Raw genomic sequence first — 14,580 nt, forward strand, 5'->3', positions numbered from 1 at the left:
CCTCCTAACACCCACGGCAGCCCCTGATAACCACTACTGTACTTTCCAACCATGAATTTGACTATCCTAGGTCCCTCATATAAGTGGAACCATACAGTATTTGTCCTTATGCTTCTTTCACTTAGCATGGTTCATCCATGAACTAGGTTTATTCATGATGTTGTAGCAATTAGAATTTCATTTCTTTTTAAGGAGAAAGAGTATTCCATTGCATGTACTGTACATACCACTCGTGTGTGTGTGTGTAAAAGCATAGGGGTCAGCCAGGCGTGGTGGCTCATGCCTGTAATCCCAGCACTTTGGGAGGCCAAAGCGGGCAGATCACTTGAGGTCGGGAGTTCAAGACCAGCCTGACCAACATGGAGAAAACCCATCTCTACTAAAAATACAAAATTAGCCGGGCGTGGTGGCACATGCCTGTAATCCCAGCTACTCGGGAGGCTAAGGCAGGAGAATCACTTGAACCCGGGTGGCAGAAGTTGCGGTGAGCAGAAATCGCACCATTGCACTCCAGTTTGGGCAACAAGAGTGAAACTCTGTCTCAAAAAAAAACAACCAAACAACAACAACAACATAGGGGTCTTGCTCTGTTGCCCAGGCTGACAGGCTAAACTTGAACTCCTGGCCTCAAGTCTCACGACTCAGCCTCCCTAGTAGCTGAAACTGCAGGTGGCCTCCACTGACAGTGGCTAGCATGTATTTTCAAACATAAAATTTTAATCTACAGATTTTTTTTTTTTAGATGGACTTTCGCTCTTGTTGTCCAGGCTGGAGCGCAATGGCACCATCTCAGTTAATCGAAACCTCTGCCTCCCGGGTTCAAGTGATTCTCCTGCCTCAGCCTCCTGAGTGGCTGGGATTACAAGCACATGACACCATGTCCAGCTAATTTTGTATTTTTAGTAGAGAAGGGGTTTCTCCATGTTGGTCAGGCTGGTCTCGAACTCCGGACCTCAGGTGATCCGCCTGCCTCGGCCTCCCAAAGTGCTGGGATTACAGGCGTGAGCCATGGCACCTGGCCTTTTTTTTTTTTTTTTTTTTTTTTTTTAATAAATTGGGGCCGGGCGCGATGGCTCACGCCTGTAATCCCAGCACTTTGGGAGGCCGAGGCGGGAGGATCACTTGAGATCAGAAGTTCGAGACCAGCCTGGTCAATATGGCGAAACCCCGTCTCTACTAAAAATACAAAAAATAGCCGGGCGTGGTGGCGGGCGCCAGTAATCCCAGCTACTCGGGAGGCTGAGGCAGGAGAATCGCTTGAACCCGGGAGGCGGAGGTTGCAGTGAGCCGAGTTCGCACCACTGCACTCCAGCCTGGGCGACAGAGGGAGCGTCTCAAGAAAAAATAATAAATGAGAATAAATAAATAATAAAGGAAAATGCCCCAGGTAACTGCATATTCGATAGTCTTTCTTTCAACTTAGTTATTGAATTAGCAATTTTTCTCTTAAAACTTTTTTTTTTTTTTTTAGTTTATTGTCTTCGGAGATGATAACACCCTCGTTGCGCGGGAGTAAAGTTTTAAAGGTAAAACAAACAGGAAACGAGCGTTGGCGGCGAATCTGCTGCTACCAATGTAAAGGTCAGGCCGAGGCCGGCGCGGAGAATCTGCTGTCGCCTGCAGCTGCTCGCCTGTCTCAGTCGGAAGGGAGCCCAAGCTTTGCTGAGGTGAGTGGAAGCGGTTCGGAGGGAGCGGGCCCCACGCCGGAGAGAAGGAAGAAGGAGTGCGGCCCAGACGCTGTGCTCGCGCTTGTGTGAGGCGCCATGTTGAAGCCTGGCAAAGGGGACGACATTCTGGGTTGCGTTGCGGGGAGTAGGGACGAGAGCTGGGTTGGAAGGATGGCCCGTTACTCCCTGCGGCCCCCAGAGAAGGAGAGGGGCGGGGGAGCGGCCTCGAGGGCCGGCGGCCAAGTTGCAGGCTGGATGGGAAGGATAGGCTTTTCCACAGAAACTTACGTGTTTGCTTCCCAGGCCCACTGCGCATGCCCTGGAGGGCTCTGTGGGTCCCGCCTTCAGTTTTGCTTTTCACAGGAGGGGCAGTCTTTTTTTTTTTTTCTTTTTGAGACAGTCTTGCTCTGTCGCCCAGGCTGGAGTGCAGTGGTGCGATCTCGGCCCACTGCAACCTCCGCCTCCTGGGTTCAAGCGATTCCACTGCCTCAGCTTCCCGAGTAGCGGAGACTACAGGCGCCCGCCACCACGCCCTGCTCATTTTTTGTATTTTAGTAGAGACAGGGCTTCACCATGTTAGCCAGGATGGTCTCGATCTCCTGACCTCGTGATCCACCCGCCTCGGCCTCCCAAAGTGCTGGGATTACAGGCGTCAGCCACCGCGCCCGGCCAGGAGGGGCAGAGTCTTACCCCGAAGACCCAGGAAGGAGAGGCTTCATTTATTTTTTTGTTTTTCCCCAGAGACAGGGAGTCGCCCAGGCTGGAGAGCGGTGGCGCGATCTCGGCTCACTGCAGCGTCGACATCTCAGGTCAAGCGGTCCTCCCGCCTCAGCCTCTCAAGTATCTGGGACCACAGGCGCGACCCCACGCCCGGATAATTGATTGATTGATTGATTGATTGATTGAAACGGGGTCTCACTTTGTTGCCCAGGCTGGTCTGGAATTTATGGGCTCAAGCCATCCTCCAGCCTTGGCCTCTCAAAGTGCTGGTATTACAGGCGTGAACCACCTCGTGCCTGGCCAAAATTTTTCTAAATTTGTATAATAATTTATAATTGTAATGCATTTTTGTAGACACCATATGATCTAATCTTCACAAAAACCTAGTGAAGTGACATTTAGCTACATTTCACAGTAAGAATCCTGAAGCTCAAAATTTACTGACCTCAAATGATCCACCCGCCTTGGCCTCCCAAAGTGCTGGGATTACAGGCGTGAGCCACCACGCCTGGCCCCCACCATTCATTTCGGATCTCATCCCCTGTTGATGAATAAAATGAGAATGAGGCCGGGCGCGGTGGTTCACGCCTGTAATCCCAGCACTTTGGGAGGCTGAGGCAGGCGGGTCATCTGACATCAGGAGTTTGAGACCAGCTTGGCCAACATGGTGAAATCCTGTCTCTACTAAAAATGCAAAAATTAGCCGGGCGTGGTGGTGTGTGCCTGTAATCCCAGCTACTCGAGAGGCTGAGGCAGGAGAATCACTTGAACCTGGGAGGCAGAGGTTGCAATGAGCCGAGATTGGCCATTGCACTCCAGCCTGGGTGACACAGCGAGACTGTCTCAAAAATAAATAAATAAATAAATAAAGAGAATGTAAAAATCGAAAGAGATTGTTGTAGGAAATCTCAACCTAATGCTGCCGGGGAGGAAGTGCACCTAGAAAGATTAATGAGAAACAATGAAACCAGCCGTTAGTATTTATAGAAGCATGCAGATAAGAGAGAGAACAAAATCCATGCTTATCCGTTTGTAATTCTCTTCCGTTTTAATTTGAAGAAGTCTTAAAGTTTTGAACAGGAGCTCTGTGTACAATAATATCAGTTTTATTTGGTAGATCCTTGTGACTCCTGACTTCAAATGATCCGCTCGTCTTGGCCTCCTCAAGTGCTAGGATTGCTGGTGTGAGCCACTGCGCCCGGCCCCTTTTGACTTTTTTTTTTTTTTTTTTTTTTTTTTTTTTTTGAGAAGGAGTCTCGGTCTGTCACTCAGGCTGGAGTGCAGTGGTGCGATCTCGGCTCATTGCAAGCTCCGCCTCCCGGGTTCACGCCATTCTCCTGCCTCAGCCTCTCCGAGTAGCTGGGACTACAGGCGCCCGCCACCAAGCCCGGCTAATTTTTTGTATTTTTAGTAGAGACGGGGTTTCACCGTGGTCTCGATCTCCTGACCTCGTGATCCGCCCGCCTTGGCCTCCCAAAGTGCTGGGATTTCAAGTGTGAGCCACTGCGCCCGGCCCCTTGTGACTTTTTAATGTTGAACGGGAGGGGTTCTTTTCCTTTAGGAGAAGAGGGGTGGGTCTCAGCCTCAGACACCCAGAATACTGGTTTGTGTGTTTTCTTTTTCCTATCTTTATCTCCAAAACCTTATATTCTATGAAAAGCATCAGAGGAAACGATTAAGAGCTTTAGCTCTGGAGTCCACACTGCCCCTGGTTCTAACTCCTCCACTGGGTTACTTCTTAGCTTTAGGATTTGGGGCAAAGGCTGCCTTTTTGTGTCTGACCTTTTGCGTCTGAAAAGGCAATAATAATATAGTACCTAAGTCCTGGTATTGTTGAGAAGTGAGAGGAGTTAAGAGGCTAGTAAAGGCTGGGTTCGGTGGCTCACACCTGTAATCCCAGCACTTTGGGAGGCTGAGGCAGAAGGATAGCTTATGCCCAGGAGTTCAAGACCAGCCTATGCAATATAGTGAGACCCCATCTCTACAAAAAAAAAAAAAAAATGCTGGGTATGGTGGCGCATAGTGAGTAATTCCAGGTACTCACGAGGCTAGCAAGGGAAGATTGCCTGAGCCCAGGAGGTTGAGGCTGCAGTGAGCCATGACTGTGCCACTGTACTCCAGTCTGGGCAACAGAGCAAGACCCTGTCTCAAAAAAAATTCAAGCGATTCTCCTGCCTCAGCCTTCCGAGTAGCTGGGATTACAGGCATGCACCACCATGCCTGGCTAATTTTGTATTTTTAATAGAGACGGGATTACTCCATGTTGGTCAGGCTAGTCTTGAACTCCCGACCTCAGACAATCTGCCCACCTCTGCCTCCCAAAGTGCTGGGATTACAGGCGTGAGCCACTGCGCCTGGCCTTTTTTTTTTTTTTTTTTTTTTTTTTAGTAGAGACAGGGTCTCACCATGTTTCCCATGTTGCCCAGGCTGGTCTCGAACTCCTGGGCTCAAGGGATCCTCCCATTTTGGCTTCCCAAAGTGCTGGGATTACAGGCATGAGCCACCACGCCCGGCCTCTTTCCTTCTTTCTTTTTTTTTTGAGATGGAGTCTCGCTCTGTCGCCCAGGCTGGAGTGCAATGGTGCGATCTCGGCTCACTGCAAGATCTGCCTCCCGGGTTCACGCCATTCTCCTGCCTCAGCCTCCCAAGTAGCTGGGACTACAACCGCCCACCACTACGCCTGGCTAATTTTTTTTTTTTTTGTATTTTTAGTAGAGACGGGGTTTCACTGTGTTAGCCAGGATGGTCTCAATCTCCTGACCTCGCGATCTGCTCGCCTCCGCCTCCCAGAGTGCTGGGATTACAGGCATGAGCCACCGCGCCCGGCTGCCTCTTCTTTTTTTCACGTGGAGAAATTCCAGCCATGAGAGAAGACACAAATTGAGTTAGAGCCAGAGCCCAGACCAGGACTGAAATTGTCTCCCTCTCATCCTGTGCTCCTTCTGTCACTCCATCTGTTTTTCATTCTTTTACTGACAGCAGAGAGGCAGTCTCTGCAAAGTTGCTTGTTGATGATGACAGACATATTGCCCTCCTTTTACCATGTGGTGGTAAGCAGCGTCATGTCCTGCTTGTTTCTCAGTGATCAGGTTTGCCTGATTTGGAATAAAAAGAGTTCTCTGATTTTTTTTTTTTTTTTTTGAGACAGAGTATTGCTGTGTTGATGAGGCTGGAGTGCAGTGGCACAATTTCAGCTCACTGCAACCTCCGACTCCTGGTTTCAAGCGATTCTCCTGCTGCAGCCTCCCAAGTAGCTGGGATTACAGGCGCCCGCCACCACGCCCAGCTAATTTTTGTATGTTTAGTAGAGATGGGGTTTCACTATGTTGCCGAGGCTGATCTTGAGCTCCTGACCTCGTGATCCGCCCTCTTCGGCCTCCCAAGGTGCTGGGATTACAGGCGTGAGCCACTGCGCCATGCCAGTTCTGTGATTTTTATTCGTAGTTGGTTCAGTTCCTCATCATTTATCAGAAAGCGTCCTAGGACCTGGAGCCACCAGACTGAAGAGTGTTTACTGTGTGTTGGGCAAAACATGATCAGGACTTCAGAAGTTTCTATGAGCTGTGAGAAAGACACAGTTGCTTCATGGTGGAGGGAGCTAAAGCTGGACTTGACAGGCCCAGTAGAATTTCCGCAAGTGGATATGAGGGAGATAGGCAGGGAGAGGATATTCCCAGGAGAAGAAATCATCCTGAGATGTTTGCACAAACGGTTTAGGCCAAAAAGAAAGAAAAATTGTGCTGGGAAAGACATGGGGCTGGGGAATTGGCACATTCAAGGAAGGAGGAGCAAGCCTGGGTAGTTTACAAACAGGCTTTGTTCCTGTTGAAAGGATCAGGAAAAAAATAGAATAGGTTTTATGATGGGACATGGTGAGAGGCTAAGTGAGGGTCAGAGTTTTGTTTTTTTTTTTCTTCTGAGATGGAGTCTCGCTCTGTTGCCCAGGCTGGAGGGCAATGGCATGATCTCAGCTCACTGCAACCTTTGCCTCCTGGGTTCAGCCTCCCGAGTAGCTGGGACTACAGGGTGTGCACCACCTTGCCCAGCTAATTTTTTTGTATTTTTAGTAGATACGGGGTTTCACCATGTTGGCCAGGCTGGTCTTGAACTCCTGACCTCAAGTGATCCTCCCGTCTTGGCCTCCTAAAGTGCTGGGATTACAGGCGTGAGCCATCGTGCCCGGCCTAGTGTCAGAGGTCTTGAGTGCAGTGTCATTGATTATGGCTTTTATTCTGTAGGTGTTTGGCTTTTTTACTGAGGAAAGAAAAATTCACAGTGCATCTCTTAAGTAATCACTCCCCCGATATAACCCATCAGCTGAGGGAGAAATAAAGCAGAAAGATCCTTGAGGAAAATTTGAGTAAGAGGAAAAAAGTTATAGAAATTTTAATAAATATTATGGAAAAATGCTGTTAGGAATGAGAACTACTGTACATATTTCACAGAAACCTGGCTTTTTTTTTTTTTTTTTTTGAGACAGAGTCTCGCTGTTGCCCAGGCTGGAGTGCAGTGGCGCAATCTCGGCTCACTTCAGGCTCCGCCTCCCGGGTTCACACCATTCTCCTGCCTCAGCCTCCTGAGTAGCTGGGACTACAGGTGCCCGCCACCGCACCTGGCTAATTTTTTGTATTTTTAGTAGAGACGGGGTTTCACCGTGTTAGCCAGGATGGTCTCGATCTCCTGACCTCGTGATCCGCCTGCCTCGGCCTCCCAAAGTGCTAGGATTACAGGCGTGAGCCACCGTGCCCGGCCTTGTTTTTGTTTTTGTTTTGAGACAGGGTCTCACTCTGTTACCCACACTGGAGTACAGTAGCATGATCAAGGCTCACTGCAGTCTCAAGTTCCAAGGCTCAAGCCATCCTCCTGTCTCAGCCCCCCAGTAGCTGTGACTACAGGCGTGCACCACCATGCCTGGCTAATATTTTTGAATTTTAGTAGAGATGAGGTCTTGATATGTTGCCTAGGCTGGTCTCCAACTCCTGAGCTCAAGTGACCTAAAGTACTGGGATTACAGGTGTGAGCCACTGCAACAGGCCAAGTTTTTTTTTTTTTTCTTTCTTCTTTTTTTTTTTTGAGACAGGCTCTCGCTCTGTCACCCAAGCTGGAGTGCAGTGATGCGACCTTGGCTCACTGCAACCTTTGCCTCCTGGGTTCAAGCGATTCTCCTGCCTTAACCTCCCGAGTAGCTGCGACTACAGGCGCGTGCAAATGCGCCCAGCTAATTTTTGTATTTGTAGTAGAGACGGGGTTTCACCATGTTGGCCAGACTGGTCTCGAACTCCTGACCTCATGATCTGCCCGCCTTGGCCTCCCAAAGTGCTGGGGTTACAGGCGTGAGCTACCGCGCTCGCCAGTTTTTTTTTTTTTTTTTTCTTAACTTTTGGGACTTCGTCCAGGAAAGACCTGTTTTTTGTTTTGTTTTTTTTGTTTTGTTTTGAGACAGAGCCTTACTTTCCTGCCCAGGTTGGAGTGCAGTGGTACAATCTCGGCTCACTGCAACCTCCGCCTCCTGGGTTCAAGCCATTCTCCTGCCTCAGCCTCCTGAGTAGCTGGGATTACAGGCGCCCACCTGCCTCGCCTGGCTAATTTTTTTTTTTTTTTGAGACGGAATTTTGCTCTTGTTGCTCAGGCTGGAGTGCAATGGTGTGATCTCGGCTCACCGCAACCTCCACCAGCCTGGCTCAAGCGATTCTCCTGCCTCAGCCTCTCGAGTACCTGGGATTACAGGCGCCTACAACCACGCCCGGATAATTTTGTATTTTTAGTTGAGATGGGGTTTCTCTATGTTGGTCAGGGTGGTCTCGAACTCCTGACCTCAGTTGATCCACCTGCCTCAGCCTCCTAAAGTGCTGGGATTATAAGTGTGAGCCACTGCACCCGGCCAGCCAAGGTTTTTTTTTTTTTTTTGAGATGGAGTCTCACTCTGTTGCCCAGGCTGGAGTGCAGTGGTGTGAACTCTGCTCACTGCAAGCTCCGCCTCCCGGGTTCACGCCATTCTCCTGCCTCAGCCTCCCGAGTAGCTGGGACTACAGGTGCGTGCCACCACGCCTGGCTAATTTTTTTTGTATTTTTTAGTAGAGACGGAGTTTCACCGTGTTAGCCAGGATGGTCTCGATCTCCTGACCTCATGATCCATCCGCCTCGGCCTCCCAAAGTGCTGGGATTACAGGCGTGAGCCACCGCGCCTGGCCTCAGCCAAGGTTTTTAAGTAACATATTTCAGCATTGGCTCTACAGCTTTGCAGGTTGGTCACATAAGCATTAGCTGGGTCTGAAATGTTAGTAAGCATTTTATTATTCCAGCAAAGATTCACATGAATTAACTATGTATCAGAAGGCATGACAACTGCAGTGTGCTTGCTGGGCAAAAAATTACCATTGCAGTAAATTCTCATGCTCCCAGGCTAAACGGATTATCAGCTAGGGATCTGAGAAGAAATCCCGTGTTCCTTTTGAGCCAAGTAACCCGCTGCTGGGTCACTGTAGCCTTAGCTTTGTTGTCTGTTTACTGCAGAATGGTGCATCCAAATCCCTATTTTCTCTTGTAGTTTTAAAAAAGTCTGTATCTTTTAATGATGCATAGTAAAAGATTTCCACACGAATGATGTGATATCTAGAATTTGTTTCAGAATTATCTGGGGGCAGATTATTCTGGCCACATGTGCATGGTGGTTCTAGTTGAGCCAGGTGAGAAGTTTGTAGAGGGTTATTATATGATTCTCTATGTTGGTATTTGAAATTCTTGGTAGTAGAGTTTTTAAATTGCCATTTTCCACCAGCAGTTCCTGGGCTAGTTTTCTTATGATCATTTTAAAGGTTCTGAAAGGGAAGTCTGGTTTTGATCCACGTTGCCACATTGTAATGTGTTCATAGTTGGTAAGTGCCCTTCCGTGGCTGAGTCAGATGCTGCATATATGGGTGAAACCCGAGCACGCCGCCCTCTGCTTCCTGAGAGGGCATTTGTAGGAGTGGGTAAGGGCGTCTCTGGAGCACAACTGCCTGGCTTTGGTGCTGTCTCCCCCACTTACTAGCAGGGAGGACTTAGCCTCTGTGGGTGTTCCCTTCCTTTCCTGTCTTTAAGAAGGGGTGAATGATAGTATCCTTTTCATGGGATTGTTGTAAGGGTGGACTGAGTGGCTCAGCGTAGAGGCTCCATCCACCCTTGCTCTTATCATTCTTAGAACATGAACGATTGGATGCCCATCGCCAAGGAGTATGATCCACTCAAAGCGGGCAGCATTGATGGCACCGATGAAGACCCACATGACCGCGCGGTCTGGAGGGCAATGCTGGCACGATATGTCCCCAACAAAGGTGTCATAGGAGATCCCCTCCTCACCCTGTTTGTGGCCAGACTAAACTTGCAGACCAAGGAGGACAAATTAAAGGAAGTCTTTTCCCGCTATGGTGACATCCGGCGGCTTCGGCTGGTCAGGGACTTGGTCACAGGCTTTTCAAAGGGCTACGCCTTCATCGAATACAAGGAGGAGCGTGCCGTGATCAAAGCTTACCGAGATGCTGATGGCCTGGTTATTGACCAGCATGAGATATTTGTGGACTATGAGCTGGAAAGGACTCTCAAAGGGTGGATCCCTCGGCGACTTGGAGGTGGTCTTGGGGGAAAAAAGGAGTCTGGGCAACTGAGATTTGGGGGACGGGACCGGCCTTTTCGAAAACCTATTAACTTGCCAGTCGTTAAAAACGACCTCTACAGAGAGGGAAAACGGGAAAGGCGGGAGCGATCTCGATCCCGAGAAAGACACTGGGACTCGAGGACAAGGGATCGAGACCATGACAGGGGCCGGGAGAAGAGATGGCAAGAAAGAGAGCCGACCAGGGTGTGGCCTGACAATGACTGGGAGAGAGAGAGGGACTTCAGAGATGACAGGATCAAGGGGAGGGAGAAGAAGGAAAGAGGCAAGTAGAGGCCCAACAGCAGACCCCAAAGTGAAGTTACAGTGGAAATGAGTGGAGGGAGATTGTCTTTCAACGCAGCGTGAGTCTAATGGTTGAATAAAACTTACTGATGATCATGGGGTTTGGAATAGTTTTCTTTCCAATCTGGAACTTCGGTTCAAGCTGATAACGAATTTATCATCTTCCTCACATAGTTGGTTTTTTTTTTTTTTTTTTGGTGACAGAGTCTCACTCTTGCCCAGGCTGGAGTGCATGCAGTAGCACGATCTTGGCTCACTGCAACCTTCACCTCCCGGGTTCAAGCGATTCTCCTGCCTCAGCCTCCCCAGTAGCTGGGACTACAGGTACGTGCCACCACAATCGGCTAAGTTTTTGTATTTTTAGTAGAGACTGGGTTTCATTTTGTTGGCCAGGCTGGTTTCGAACTCCTGACCTCAAGTGATCCGCCTGCCTCGGCCTCCCAAAGTGCTGGGATTACAGGCGTGAGCCACCGTGCCTGGCCTTCCTCACATAGTTCTAAGGACATGTTATTTAACAGGATCAAGAAGCAATTTTGTAGTTACACTGGCATCTGTACAGAAGGGCGTTTTCTTTTCTTTCTTTCTTTTTTTTTTTTTTTTTTTTTTGAGACAGAGTCTCACTCTGTTGCCAGGGCTGGAGTGCAGTGGCGCAATCTTGGCTCACTGTAACCTCTGCCTCCTGGGTTCAAGTGATTCTCCTGCCTCAGCCTCCCCAGTAGTTGGGATTACAGGCATGTGCCACCATGCCCGACTAATTTATGTATTTTTAGTAGAGACAGGGTTTCACCATGTTGGTCAGGCTCATCTCCAACTCTTTTTTTTTTTTTTAATTTGAGACAGAGTTACACTCTAGTTCCCCAGGCTGGAGTGCAGTGGCGTGATCCTGGCTCACTGCAACCTCCGTCTCCCAGGTCAAGTGATTCTTCTGCCTCAGCCTCCGAAGTAGCTGGAATTACAGGCACATGCTACCACGCCCAGCTAATTTTTGTATTTTTAGTAGAGATGGGGTTTCACCATGTTGGTCAGGCTGTTCTCGAACTCCTGACCTCAGATGATCCACCTGCCTTGGCCTCCCAAAGTGCTAGGATTACAGGCATGAGCCACTGCGCCCAGCCAGAAGGGCATTTGTAAGGAGCTAGTATTCAAATTTAATTTGGCAGTAGGAATTTGATTTTCTCCCATCTATTTTAAATGATCATCTTGAGTGCATGGCAAAAGAGGTTGTGACCTAATCACACTCCTCTGAGTCCTTAGAGGAAGAACACTTATCTGGTCAGAATAAATTGTATCTTTTCTATCTTTATATCCATAGCCCAAGAGTTTGCTGAATTGAAATAAAAATGGGATAGAAAAGTGAATTCAAGGAGAATGTCCAGAGCCCTAATACCAGAAGGCAGTCTGCACAGCCAGGTCAGCATTCTTGAACAAATGCACCTCCACTCTCACTCAAAATGCCGACTGTCTTTCTTCTTTTTCTGGCTGACATTTAAAATTAAAAACCAAAGTTGCTGGGCTGTGATCTATGGCAGCCTTCCAGCTCTTTGAAAAGATAAAGTTCGACAGAAGTGGTGGTGAAATGAAAATGAAGAATAAGGAGTGGTCAGGATCTATGAAAGAATTACAGCTAGTTCTGATGGATTGATTTTTCCTTTCTCTTTTGATATCCAGTCTCTGGTGTGTTGGAGATATAGATCTGCTGACCTTAACTTCTAAGGACCTTGAGCAAGTACCATACTGTTTGGATGATTTCCAAAAAAGTGACATTTAGCATTTTGATAAAATATGGCTGTCTTTGAAAGTTCATATTCTGAAAATTCAAGATGTTTCATGCAAAATAAATGATTTAGTACCATTGCTAGGTTTTCGCATAGGAGTATGAATCTCTCATGATATTACACAGGGAACTGGACCAACCTGCTGTGGCTTAAAATTGCTGTTAGCTGTTAGAACAGTTTTAGAAAAATAGGCCCTTTCCTTTGTGAATTTCCAGTACAGAATTTTATTATTTCCCAACTCTCAGAAAATAACCTTGCAGGAAACCTTTTTGATTTCACTCACATTTAATTTACAAAGTGTTCTCTTATTATGGCACCAGAAGGGTGTTGTGGGCTAGAGTTGGTAGATTGTCTAGAGAACAAGACTGCCTGCATTAGGGAAGCCTTGTGAGATACCATCAGGACAAAAAGCAAAGCCAGTTGCAGTGTTTGTGTAGTTATCAACTCTGAGCATCAGAACAGGGAGAGATTGAAAACATGCACACTCGGCTGGGCGCGGTGGCTTATGCCTGTAATCCCAGCAGTTTGGGAGGCCGAGGTGGGCGGATCACCTGAGGCCAGGAGTTCGAGACCATCCTGGCCAACATGGTAAAACTCCATCCCTACTAAAAATACAAAAATTAGCTGGGTGTGGTGTCAGGCACCTGTAATCCCACCTACTCAGGAGGTTGAGGCAGGAGAATGGCTTGAACCCAGGAGGTGGAGGTTGCAGTGAGCCACGACCGGGCCACTGCACTCCAGCCTGGGCGACAGAGCAAGACTCTGTCTCAAAAAACAAACAAACAAACAAACAAAAAAACATGCACACTGAGGCTGGGCTTGATGGCTCACGGCTATAATCTCAGCACTTTGGGAGGCCATGGCAGGTGGATGGCTTGGAGCTCAGCAGTTCGAGACCAGTCTGGGCAACGTGGCGAAAACCTGTCTTTACGAAAAACACAAAAATTAGCTGGGTGTTGGTTGTGCGTGCCTGTAGTCCCACCTACTTGGGAGGCTGAGGCTGGAGAATTGCTTGAGCCTGGGAAGTGGAGGTTGCAGTGAGCTGAGATTGTGCCACTGCACTCCAACCTGGGTGACAGTGAGACCCTGTCTCAAAACAAAAAACAAAAACCATGCACACTCAGACTCCAACCCTGTGCATTTGGGCTTAGTGTTCTATGGGCTATGGTGACTTTGAAAGAAAAACAATGGTACAGCCTCCATGGTAGGGACTTTGGCAGTCTCCATGAACATGACAGAAGCAAATACTCTTTGATCTAGCAATTCTGCTTCTAGTTTATTCTGTAGACCTTTGTGTGTGTGACAGTGTGCGACACTTTTTGAGAGTAAAGGATTGGAAGGAAGCTACCTGTCCATCAGTGGGGCCTAGATAAACATTAATAAGTATCACCTCCATATGGTAGACCAGGGCATTGTAGGATGTTCATTAGCACCTTCCTTGGTGTTTACCCATAGATGACAGTATCCTCTCTCCCTCTCCAGTTGTGACAACCAAAAATGTCTCCAGACTGCCAAATGTCCCCTGGGGGGCTCAGTCATCCGTAGTTGAGAGCCACTGTCCTTTTTTTTTTTTTTTTTTTTGAGATGGAGTCTCACTCTGTCGCCCAGGCTGGAGTGCAGTGGCGCGATCTCGGCTCCCTGCAAGCTCTGCCTCCCGGGTTCAAGCGATTCTCCTGCCTCAGCCTCCTGAGTAGCTGGGACAACAGGTGCGTGCCCCCATGGTCAGCTAATTTTTGTATTTTTAGTAGAGACGGGATTTCTCTATGTTGGCCAGGCTGGTCTCAAACTCCTGACCTCATGATCTGCCTGCCTCAGCCTCCCAAAGTGCTGGGATTACAGGTATGAACCACTGCTCCTGGCCATGAGAGCCACTGTCTTATGTACTCATATGGAGTTACTGCTAGACATTTTTTTTTTTTTTTTTTTTTGAGACGGAGTCTCTCTCTGTTGCCCAGGCTGGAGTGTAGTGGTGCGATCTCAGCTCACTACAAGCTCCGCCTCCCGGGTTCACACCATTCTCCTGCCTCAGCCTCCCGAGTAGCTGGGACTACAGGCGCCCACCACCACGCCCAGCTAATTTTTTAAAAATATTTTTAGTAGAGACGGGGTTTCATCGTGTTAGCCAGGATGGTCTCGATCTCCTGACCTCATGATCTGCCCGCCTCGGCCTCCCAAAGTGCTGGGATTATAGGTGTGAGCCACCGTGCCCAGCCTTTTTTTTTTCTTTTTTGAGGCAGGGTCTCACTCTGTCTCCCAGGCTGGAGTGCAGTGGTGTGATCACAGCTCACTGCAGCCTTGAACTGGTCTCAAGGGATCCTCCTGCCTTAGCCTCCCAAGTAGCTGAGATCATAGGTGTGCACCACCACACCCACCTATTTTTTTATTTTAATTAACTTTTTGTAGAGATGGGTTATTGCTATGTTGCCTAGGTTGGTCTTAAACTCCTGGGCTCAAGTGATCCTCCCTACTTGACCTCCCAAAA

General features: G+C 48.4%; 1 protein-coding gene across 3 annotated transcripts; it reads left to right on the top strand.

Annotated features, from left to right (window-relative positions):
- Window positions 1–1,093: 1,093 nt before the first annotated feature.
- On the top strand, window positions 1,094–12,104 carry SNRNP35 (small nuclear ribonucleoprotein U11/U12 subunit 35). Of its 3 annotated transcripts, XR_004032085.1 has the most exons (3): window positions 1,486–1,667; window positions 9,568–10,382; window positions 11,636–12,104. XR_004032085.1 is itself a non-coding variant. In XM_003276229.4 (2 exons), the coding sequence occupies exons 1-2, from the start codon at window positions 1,488–1,490 to the stop codon at window positions 10,309–10,311; spliced, it is 924 nt and encodes a 307-aa protein (XP_003276277.2). In that variant the 5' UTR covers window positions 1,094–1,487; the 3' UTR covers window positions 10,312–10,419. The 3 variants fall into 3 exon arrangements, 2 of the variants coding, with proteins under 2 accessions (XP_003276277.2, XP_030677474.1); XM_003276229.4 differs by lacking the exon at window positions 11,636–12,104 and having other exon boundaries at window positions 1,094–1,667; window positions 9,568–10,419; XM_030821614.1 differs by lacking the exons at window positions 1,486–1,667; window positions 11,636–12,104 and adding an exon at window positions 1,731–1,753 and having other exon boundaries at window positions 9,568–10,423.
- The last annotated feature ends 2,476 nt before the right edge of the window (window positions 12,105–14,580 follow it).

The sequence above is a fragment of the Nomascus leucogenys genome, chromosome 10, assembly GCF_006542625.1.
Source record: "Nomascus leucogenys isolate Asia chromosome 10, Asia_NLE_v1, whole genome shotgun sequence".
NCBI classification, from domain to species: domain Eukaryota; kingdom Metazoa; phylum Chordata; class Mammalia; order Primates; family Hylobatidae; genus Nomascus; species Nomascus leucogenys.

Excerpts from the sequence above, each read along its gene's own strand:
- SNRNP35 (XM_003276229.4), top strand. The coding sequence starts at position 1,488 with ATGATAACACCCTCGTTGCGCGGGAGTAAAGTTTTAAAGGTAAAACAA. Across the intron at positions 1,668-9,567 it reads GGAGCCCAAGCTTTGCTGAG|AACATGAACGATTGGATGCC; the intron begins GTGAGTGGAAGC and ends TATCATTCTTAG.